Source organism: Ostrea edulis, chromosome 3 (assembly GCF_947568905.1).
Source record: "Ostrea edulis chromosome 3, xbOstEdul1.1, whole genome shotgun sequence".
In the NCBI taxonomy this organism is placed as follows: domain Eukaryota; kingdom Metazoa; phylum Mollusca; class Bivalvia; order Ostreida; family Ostreidae; genus Ostrea; species Ostrea edulis.
In genome coordinates, this window is record NC_079166.1 from 24230225 (window position 1) to 24241324 (window position 11100).

General features: G+C 38.8%; 1 protein-coding gene across 1 annotated transcript; it reads left to right on the plus strand.

The window, feature by feature from the left end:
* Positions 1–1305: 1305 nt before the first annotated feature.
* On the plus strand, positions 1306–10664 carry LOC130052489 (sorbitol dehydrogenase-like). The gene is made up of 9 exons (XM_056157639.1): positions 1306–1389; positions 1569–1627; positions 2610–2643; positions 4419–4583; positions 6272–6431; positions 7850–8034; positions 8518–8696; positions 9096–9217; positions 10318–10664. The coding sequence occupies exons 2-9, from the start codon at positions 1574–1576 to the stop codon at positions 10466–10468; spliced, it is 1050 nt and encodes a 349-aa protein (XP_056013614.1). The 5' UTR covers positions 1306–1389; positions 1569–1573; the 3' UTR covers positions 10469–10664.
* Positions 10665–11100: the final 436 nt, after the last annotated feature.

The following is an 11100-nucleotide window of genomic DNA, read 5'->3' on the forward strand; positions in this document are numbered from 1 at the left end:
GAAAGTTCTAGTCATTCTAATCACCGTTTAAAATATGTGACGGTCCCACCCAAGGGTGGATCCAGACGGGGGCTGGTGGTTCCAAGGGGTCGAACACCCCCCCCCCCCCCAATATTTTTTGCGGACCAAACAGTTTAAGAGTTTAGGAGATGCCCAGAATGCAGAATTTTGCATCATAAATTTACCTTAGACCACCGGCCTCTTGGGAGTAACATTAAAATCAGTTTTTTTTTTATTTCAATACGAAATCAGATCTAAGTATGGCGATTAGAATGACTAGAACTTTGAAAAGATGTATACGTAATAAATAAACTAAACAGTTTTATGCATAAGACTATCTCAAGATCTCTCCTATGATTGATGTTATATACACAAGCAGTTAAAGGTGTAAATGGGGTAGGGGTGGAGATTGTGAAAAGTATCTAAAAGATAAAGTGCTAGGACCACCTCCCCCCCCCAACTTTCACAAATTCCTGATCTCCCTATGCCACCTATATATCGTTATTCCCTATTAATTGGTTTGATAAATTGATGCTGATTTAAGTTTATTTCACTCCTATCATCAAATGGAATCGAACGTAATAATTAAGTTTTAAAATGATTTGATAATCAACAACATTTATATAAGTTACATGCATTAACAAAAAAAGGAGGCAAATCGTAAACATTTTCTGAAATCTCGCCGATTTTTTCGAGTTTGGATCATGTGTCGTCTTTCTAAGATTCACTTTCATTTTGTTTTGAAGTGAAACATCTTCTGGGAATTTTGTATCCTGAATGTTTTAGTAGGTTTGAATTTGGTATACGTAATTTAAATCAGCGACTGTGTGTATCTTTTTATCTTTTATTTTGACGGAAAATGTGAGGGTAGAAGTGCACTACGACTCGGAAGACAACATTCTGTTCTTACAGCGACGTCTCCATAAATGTGACCCACAAAATGTGAAAAACTTAAATATCAGATTAGTGGGAGCAATTAAGTGGTATGGGGACACATATGTCCTCACTGATATTCTTTCTCGAAATTCGATAGAGAGTATCATATAAAAACTATTAGTGTCCATATAGCTATACCCAACATATCAGTACTTTTTGGTAGTACTGGTCAGTAAAGTGTGTATTATATTCTCTTCTAGACACAGTGATGACGTCCTCTTACTTATTGAGAAAGACTGAGGTTCCGTCAGAGAGAGAGAGAGAGAGAGAGAGAGAGAGAGAGAGAGAGAGAGAGAGAGAGAGAGAGAGAGAGAGCTTGTGCTTTTTTCCTGGAAAGACCTTCGGGATCCGCCTGTCTGTTTTGAACGTGATCTGCCTGGCGGTTCCTGAAACTTTATCTTGCATTATGTAGGTCGGGCTGTTCTGTTTATCTAGTACAGATTCGCACATAAGGTAAGAATTCTGGCTGTAAATTATTTTTCAGTATCGGAAATCAAACATTCGACAAGACCAACTGAATTTCGCAGTACTTTTTGTGGTCAAACTTTATGATTAAAAGGGAGAGAAAAAATCTCTATAATGCACACTGACACGTATATATATTGAACTATTTCCCTTCTACGATATTACAGGCAGTATGAGCATTAGCAACCTGTCAGCCGTGTTGTATAAGAAAGGAGATTTGCGATTGGTGGGTAATATTTATATATACAAATTAACAGATCATTGATACTTAGTGTATTCTGCACACCACTATAGATTTCTATAACATAGATAAAAATGTCTGATTTCTGTATGTGTGGAAGCCACGTTTTTGTACAAACTGACCACTCCGTCCTAGTTTTCGATCTTATGAACTGTCCTAAATTTAACTGCGGGGAACGGTTATTTTATGATGAATATCCCTAGCCTACTATAATTATTTTTTTCTTACTTTAATTCTGCAACACTTCAAAACCTGATCACACTGATCTGAATTTTTACAAGAAAGAAAGAAAGAAAAACAAAGCATGCAGGTTTTTGATCAACAGGGGATTTACAGTCCGGGGTGATATTGATAATAGAGTTGACCTGATAATGATAAAATAATACGGCATTGAGTAAAAAAAGTTTCCCCATTCCGACCCATTAGTTTGACATTTTAAGCAGATATGTTTCATTTTCTTAAACAAAGGAAAAAAAATTAAATCAATCACTATCACTCAATGGAGAAATCTTCTAAACATAGAGTAAATAAAACTTTATTCAACTGAGAGAAATCTTCTTAACACATACTTAAATTTTATTCAGCTAAAGAAATCTTGAGAATCTAAACATATAATGTATACTTAAATTCTATTTAATTGAAAAGAATCTTCTAAGCATAAAGAAAACTAAAAACCTATTCAACAGGAATAATGTTTTGTATTTTGAATAAGATGGTGGTGGTGATGGTGGTGGTGGTGGTGGTGGTGGTGGGGGGGGGGAGGGGGTAGCGGCGTTTACGGCACTCTCCATGCGTCGCGATCAAGAACCACATAAAATGATATGAAGTCGTACTTGATACACGATAACACGTTAACTTTTGAGAAAGACGATCTATGGCTACACGTACCTCGTAGAAATCTTTCCTTCTGTTCAATGCATCCGTAATTCTCATGTGTAAGTCTTTTTGTCTCTCTCTACTTCTATAGGTGGATTGTCCAATCAAAGACCCGGGACCAGGAGGTATAAATATTAAATCATTGAAGCGTCACTTTTAATTGTCTTATACCCGGTATCATAAGGTAGATATTAAATCATTGAAGCGTCACTTTTAATTGTCTTATACCCGGTATCATAAGGTAGATATTAAATCATTGAAGTGTCACTTTTTATTGTCTTATACCCGGTATCATAAGGTAGATATTGAATAATTGAAGCGTCACTTTTAATTGTCTTATATCCGGAACCAGAAGTAATAGATGAAAAGTGAAGATAACAAACAGCGACAAATTTCATAAATCCCACAAGCAATACAAAACAGATAGTTGGGCAAACACGGACCCCGGACACACCAGAGGTGGGATCAGGTGCCCAGGAGGAGTAAGCATCTCCTGCCGACCGGTCACACCCGCGGCGAGCCCCACATCCCGACCAGGCAAATGGAGTAATCCGTTGTCAAAATTAGTGTGCGACGAACAGTATAACAATCAGTATAAAACAGTCAGACAGCATTTCACCCAATGATAGATTTTATTGGCAAACCAGATTGCCATAACAAGCATCAACTCTTTTGTCAGTAGCTTGCCTCCATTTAAAAACCGACCGTACGCAGAACAAGCTCTTGTGTATCGAATCAGTTGAGAGATATAAACACCATACTCGGTATACAGGGGATAATGGAATATTGCTACATAAATGTGGGAAGTTGACGATGGAGTAGCTGATATCATCCCGTTAGTCATAAAGTTGAGTTGTTACATGTAGTTTGCCTTTAATATCTACTTTCAATAAAATATCCAAGTATGAAGAAGAAGCGGCGGGCGACTCTGTGGTGTCTTTTATTTCGAGCTCGCAGGGATATATCGATATTGAAGCGTCACTTTTGATTGAATGAAATAGACCACCCTAGATTGCTACATTGTATCTGGAACAAATCGATTACATGTTCATAAACATTATGCGACCCGACAGGGGCGGATCCAAGAAAATTTGAGGAGGGGGGGTTACCATTTTACCATGCATGATTTGTTTTCCAGGCGAAATGGGGAGGGCTTCTAACCCCGGACCCCCCACTCCCACCCCTTTGGCTGGTGTAGAGAATGCACATTACATGTATTGTGAATCACAGTTCATGTGACTAGATGTGCCGGTCCTCTTGCCTGTCACGTGACTGGATGTGACTTTCCCCTTGCCTGTCACGTGACTGGATGTGACCTTCCCCTTGCCTGTCATGTGACTGGATGTGGTGTTCCCGCTAACTCCACTGATACCGTATATATATATTAGTTTCACACGACTTAAGTCACGTGCCTTCACCTATATCAACCATAAAGGCATAACTGCATAAAATCACAGATAAATTTACCATATATGGATACCCCCTTCTGCCCCAACCCGGTGTTGAACTCACGACCTGTGGAATCAAATCTAGCAGCGCGTGAATAGCGCGCTAGATGACGATGGAATTGTTGCCACGCTGTCACACGCTACCCCGGCATTAAGAATGGAAATGGGATACAGTTATTTATCGTAAACATAAGAGGATCATTCAAGAATATTAGATACAAACAGATACAAACAACATTTGAAATATTTCATAAAGCGCAAAGAATGCAATGAACTCTCTCTCTCTCTCTCATGTACACACATGCATGCAACTATAGATAGACAATGCATAAATTAAAGATTCGTAAATGATTGAATTTGTACTATTTTTATGTATGTTTCAGATTGATTTTACACACTTTATCTTTCTATCTGTTTGTCTCTCTATCTGTTTGTCTTTCTATCTATTACAGAGGTGCAGATTGCTGTCCAGAGAGTGGGTATCTGTGGTTCTGATGTCAAGTACTGGAAAGAGGGTGCCATTGGTCACTTTGTGGTCACTAAACCGTTACTGCTAGGTCATGAAATCAGTGGAGTCATCAGTAAAGTGGGAGAGGGCGTCACGCACCTCAAAATAGGTATAGTCACGCACCTCAAAATAGGTATAGTCACGCACCTCAAAATAGGTATAGTCAAGCACCTCAAAATAGGTACAGTCAAGCACCTTAATATAGGTATAGTGACGCATCTTAAAATATATATAGTAACGCAGCCAAAAAGGAGGTCACAGAGTACGAATTTGTTGTACGCGCCGTGTGATTGGTTCGCAAAGACATTGCTTAGTCTCGGGATCATCCGAAGGGTCTCGGGATTATTCGCGGACCAATCACACGACACGTTATAAATTCGTACTCTGTGACCTCCTTTTTGGCTGCCAGTGGAAGAGATGAAGCCCTGTCCGATCAATGCACGCAAGATTGTGTCAAATAAAAGAGATGAGATGGGTTTTGAGTTGAAGAGACTTGTAGTATGACATCTCCCCGACCTGCCGCTCGTCAAAATTCCTTAGGTAACGCTGTAATTACTTGGAAAATGTGCCCGGAAACGGGGACCCCCTGTTTTGTTTCTTACCTTGTGTATTTTATTATACCGGTAGAAGGCCAATCTTTAAAGCTTACAAAAAGCGTGAAACGATTACATGAATCGAAAGAGGGATGAGATAGACTGGGAATTCATACATTTCAGAGAAATTATTGCCACCAAAAAAAAATTATGAAAAAGGGGGGGGGGGGGTAATATCCATACTTCAGGTGCCTGTGATTAATGCAAGCGTCTTCTGATAGTGTAAATCTAAGTTTGTTAAATTCAGGGGGCCCAGAAGATAATTATAGAGTATTAAAGTTAGATATGGGTATATACCAGAAATTAAAAAAAAAATCTTTTCAAGATTAGCAGGACGACACTGAATCATATCAGAATTAAAATGTTTTAAGTTTTGTTGATTCATTTATTCAAACCCTAACTAAGGCAATATCTCCTAAACTATTTAAAGTAGGGCTTTCATATTCCTTATGGCAAGAAATTTCATTTGATGCAATGATGTCTGACCAGGTGACCTTGGCCTTAAAGTTTGACTCAAATTTGAAAAATTTAACCGAAACTTTAATTTTGCTCATAAAGTGTGAATGCTGGGCGATATATCTTTGATATTTCATGTATGCCGTTCTCGGCACACCAATTTTGACTACGAATTTTTAGTTTACTTGATCAAGAGTTAGCGCTTACGGCGGGTAGACCGGTCGACAAGGGATGCTTACTCCTCTTAAGCACCTGGTCCCACCTCTGGTATGTCCAGAGGTCCGTGTCTACCGAACTTTTCATTTTGTATTCCTTGTAGGAGTGATCACTGTTCGATATCTTCGCTTTTCATGCATTCCCTTTGACAAGACCTCTCTTTTTGTTACCACAGATTTAGACGTTGTGACCTTGACACCTGATCTAGGATTTTATCTTACTTTTAAGAAAGGTTAACCTAGGCAATATTTTCTGAACTGTTTAAGGTTGGGCGTTAATATATTGTACTATTCCATGTCATGGTGTTTGTTATCTTGTGACATTGCATCATGGTTATGTTTTGTTTCTATTGGTCTAAGTTGAGGTCACAATATGGGGTAAGAATTTTTCACTGGAATAAAGATGACCAAAAATCTTTTAAAAATCACAATAGCTGAACAACAGCAGGGTCAAGGTGATTCGTGTGAGCGATGTGGCTCCTGAGGTTCTTGTTGTTTAAGGTTGTTGATAAACATTGCCGTCTCACTTTCAGGGGACCGTGTGGCGGTAGATCCACATATCACATGCCGCGTGTGCGAGTTCTGCAAGACGGGCCGTTACAACATGTGTCCCAAAGTCTACTTTTTGGCCACACCTCCTGACGATGGGGCCCTAGCCAGATATTTCGTGCATGCCGCAGATTTCACTTTTAAGTAAGTATACGCATGTGTAACAAGTACAATCCCTCAGTATACACTAATTTTTTGATTGGAATGCAAGTAAAGGCACCAGTACAATACACGTACACCAGTACAATAGACATACACCAGTACAATACACATACAATACACGTACACCAGTACAATACACATACAGTACACGTACACCAGTACAATACACATACACCAGTACAATACACGTACACCAGTACAATACACGTACACCAGTACAATACACGTACACCAGTACAATACACGTACACCAGTACAATACACATACAATACACATATACCAGTACAATACACGTATACCAGTACAATACACGTACACCAGTACAATGCACGCATACCAGTACAATACACGCATACCAGTACAATACATGTACACCAGTACAATACACATACACCAGTACAATACACGTACACAAGTACAATACACGTACACAAGTACAATACACGTACACCAGTACAATACACGTACACCAGTACAATACATGTACACCACTACAATACACATACACAAGTACAATACACGTACACCAGTACAATACACGTACACCAGTACAATATACGTACACCAGTACAATACACGTACACCAGTACAATACACGTACACCAGTACAATAGACGTACAATACACGTACACCAGTACAATACACGTACACAAGTACAATACACATACACTGCACCAGTACAGGTCATGTACACTGTACTTACACACCAGTACAATGTATGTACAATACACTTACACCAGTACTATACACGTACTCCAGTACAATACACGTACACCAATACAATACACGTACACCAGTACAATACACGTACACCAATACAATACACGTACACCAGTACAATACACGTACACCAATACAATACACGTACACCAGTACAATACACATACACCAGTACAATACACGTACACTGCACCAGTACAGGTCATGTACACTGCACTTACACACCAGTACAATGTATGTACAATACAGTTACAGCAGTACTATACACGTACTCCAGTACAATACACGTACACCAGTACAATATACGTACAACAGTACAATACATATACACCAGTACAATACATATACACCAGTACAATACATATACACCAGTACAATACACGTACACCAGTACAATACACGTACACTGTACCAGTACAAGTACAGGTCATGTACACTGCACTTACACACCAGTACAATGCATGTACACTGCACTTACATTTTTACAACAGTTTTCCATTGGTCTCGATAACTCGGTGGTAGAGCTTTCCCTTTCTAACTGAGCGGGGCTCGAACTCACAACCTCACGGCCACGATGAAAACGATTTATTCCTGAACTACCGCGACCAATACCACACACGGTTAAAGTTATAATGTTTATGAAATAATGTCTTGATATAAAACTGTTTATTTTGGCAGACTTCCAGATAACGTGAGCTTTGAAGAGGGAGCATGCGTAGAACCTCTTTCGGTTGGTTTACACGGATGTCGAAGAGCAGGTGTCACTTTGGGTCAAAAGGTCCTTGTGACGGGTGCAGGTCCAATTGGCCTTTGTGCCATGTTGAGCGCTAAGGCTCTGGGCGCCTCTGCTGTTTGTATGACAGGTAAAACTATATGTGTCATTTCACAAGTAGCCGGAACAAATTTAGTCTTTTGGACAAGGATGTTGAATGTCGATTCGGGGTCGGGTTTAAAACACTTCGTTGGAGGCAATAAATGCTTCTTTTGGTTATGAAATGAAGCTCGCTCGATGTGGTAGCCACTAAGATATGAAAATGTCAGAAATAGTCCATCGACTCAAATATGTTTTGTCCATAAGGACGACTTCGCCTCTTGTCCATGCATATGTTTTGTGTAACCAGATTCCATTATCCTTTTATTATCAATATGGCATCTAGACGTTTTTCTCCGTACGGGGATGTACATGCTTTGTATCATGTTCACTATGAATTTTCATATTTCGATTTTTTCGTCTGTCGACATTTTGATACAGTATACTTATATATGATAGACTGTATACAGTTATTGATAGACGATACTGTCAGCACAATGTACTACAACAATTGAATGTTTCATACTAAAACCAGATATAGACGCCTCGCGTCTTGAGTTTGCAAAGAAATGTGGCGCCATCCACACTTTTCTGGTGACGCGCGAGGACAAAGAGGAGGATGTAGCTGCGAAACTGGCGGATCTTATGGGGGCGATGCCAGACAGGACCATTGAGTGCAGCGGGGCACAGTTCGCCGTCAACCTCGCTGTTCACGTGAGTTGTACATGTATTGATGCGCATGACCTGATATTTCCTTAAGGGCATTTAGTACTTATGATAAAAATTTGAAAGAGTTTGTGCACTTTTGTTATTGTTAAAATGCCTATTCCCATTCAATGTGTAATTACATGTATTCTTATTGAAATTCAATGCTATATCATAACAAAATTGAAATTTCGCGCTCTTTTCTGCAAATCAAGATGAAATTATGACTATGATTGATTTACATTATCTAGAAGAAGGCCATATGAAGTGGATCCTTTTTTTTCCTTAGAATATTTTGCGTATTTTAAAACTGACGGTGAAGAAGGTTTTCCACAGGAAATCATGGTTTCGTTAACATGCATGTACTCCAACGCAGCACATAAATATTTATACTTTTGTTTGTTTCAGGCTACCAAACCCGGGGGTCAGGTAATCATAATCGGACACGGACCTACCTCCGTTTCGTTTCCGGTTGTGGCCACTGTTGCCAAGGAAATAGAGATCAAAGGATCGTTCCGCTATGTCAACACGTAAGTCAGAGTTAGATAATATATTCCAATCAAATCGAATTCTGCTAGTGACGTCATTAACAAACCTTTATGCAACTGAATCCTGGGATCGGCTTTTCCAAAGTTGACCAACTTCAACGTAGTGTTAATATTGCGTTAAAGCTAACAAAATTGTTAAGTGTTGTTCAAAAGCGATTCATGCGTAAACTCTGTTATAACACTGTGTTACTTCTAATCCACCCCTAACTAACCTTTGTCAAATTTAATGGTAAAAAAACTTAACACAGTGATTCATCACGACTGTTCGATTATCACTTAATTAATCTACATCAAAGGAAACAGTTTTCGGACAGCCGCTGATCCTATAAAAATTAGAAGGATGAACATACGCGTAATTCAGAATGATCTTGAGAGGCCTACGAACCGACAAAGCTGTGTCCTGTATATATATATATATATATATATATGTGTGTGTGTATAATGTTGATAGAGACCCGTATGTTTAATGCTGACAAAGACCGAATATACAAGATACCCGTATGTATGACGCTGACGGAGAGCCATTTCTATATGGGATAGCATGCATAATGCGAAGAACGTCCCTTACATTTTTCACTTACTTTTAATCCATGTTTTAGTTAAGATGGTCAGGTGTTGTGCTGCTAGAGGCATTTTGATTTTCGTTATTACGAGGTACGAGTATATCATTGATGTGTGATGGTTCTTGGACATCTTGGTGTATTTGTGTGAATGCTTCGAAGGTTATTGTAATTTTAAAGTTCGTGATCGATTTGCATTGTTTCGTTGTTGTGGTGCGGATTAAGTAGTTGACCCATGGGAATTTTTTTCCAGTTAGTAGTTAACCCACTATGACATAATTCGTGGTAGTTAGATTCATGTAAAACGATCAATTTAGTGTTTTTGTTTCCCGTGTTAATGCAGACTTTTTCATTTTTGGTCTAAAAAAAGAAAAGAAAAAGAAAATCTTTGTAACAATTGGTCCTACCTAAGTGCAGATTGTCATATGGTTTTTCGCTGTTGAAGTTGGTTTGCAAGTAAAATTAAGTCATTGTTGCAGTTGGCTCGAAGTAAAAATTTTGTCGTTGTTTTCATTGTTATAGTTGGCCCACGATGATAGAAATGATCTCCTGTGGCAAAATTGACGTTAAGCCGCTGATCACACACCGGTTCAGACTGGAGCAGACCTTGGACGCGTTTGAGATGGCCAGAAGTGGACAGGGAGTGAAAGTCATGATTAACTGCGGACAGTGACGTCATACGTACAAGAATGACGTACACGAATGATCCAAGAAACGAACTATTACATGTAGGTTGTAACTCATTTAGTCTGTTGTCAAATTCCTTGAAATTTAACAAACTGTCTGCTATGTACAGACTATTCAAATATATCATGCAATGTTTTTGTATATCCTTTATATTCAATGAGTACATTAAACTCAAAATTGTCTCTTTTTTGCATTTGAAACGTACACCAATTCATGAATACATAAATTAGACTCTGAAAAGAACAACCACAGTGTTATAGTACAGTACAATGTATATACTGGTCTTGGACACATGATAATCCTTTAAAAACAGTGCAGTATTTATGTTAGCACTGTGATCTGATTAAAATCAGATCATATGACCCGCTCACGTAAATCGCTGTACTAAGGATCCCTAGATATGCGTGAGCGGATCATAATATATAGGGTAAGATTTTAATCAGATTGGTTAGCACTGATAGTGTGCAAATACAGTCAGCCACTCAATGAATTGTCTCTTCAAACAAGAGTGAGACATCACATACATGTAGATAAGAGTCAAACTTCCACCAGAGTTCGTTTGCTCACAAACCAAACTCTTCCACTTAGGCATTATGGGATAGCGATTTCTTAGGCCGC

Bases quoted from the DNA above. Each gene is read 5' to 3' on its own strand.
- LOC130052489 (XM_056157639.1), top strand. From the start codon at position 1,574: ATGAGCATTAGCAACCTGTCAGCCGTGTTGTATAAGAAAGGAGATTTG. The intron at 6,432-7,849 runs GTAAGTATACGC...TTATTTTGGCAG, and splicing joins GCCGCAGATTTCACTTTTAA to ACTTCCAGATAACGTGAGCT. The intron at 8,035-8,517 runs GTAAAACTATAT...TACTAAAACCAG, and splicing joins CTCTGCTGTTTGTATGACAG to ATATAGACGCCTCGCGTCTT.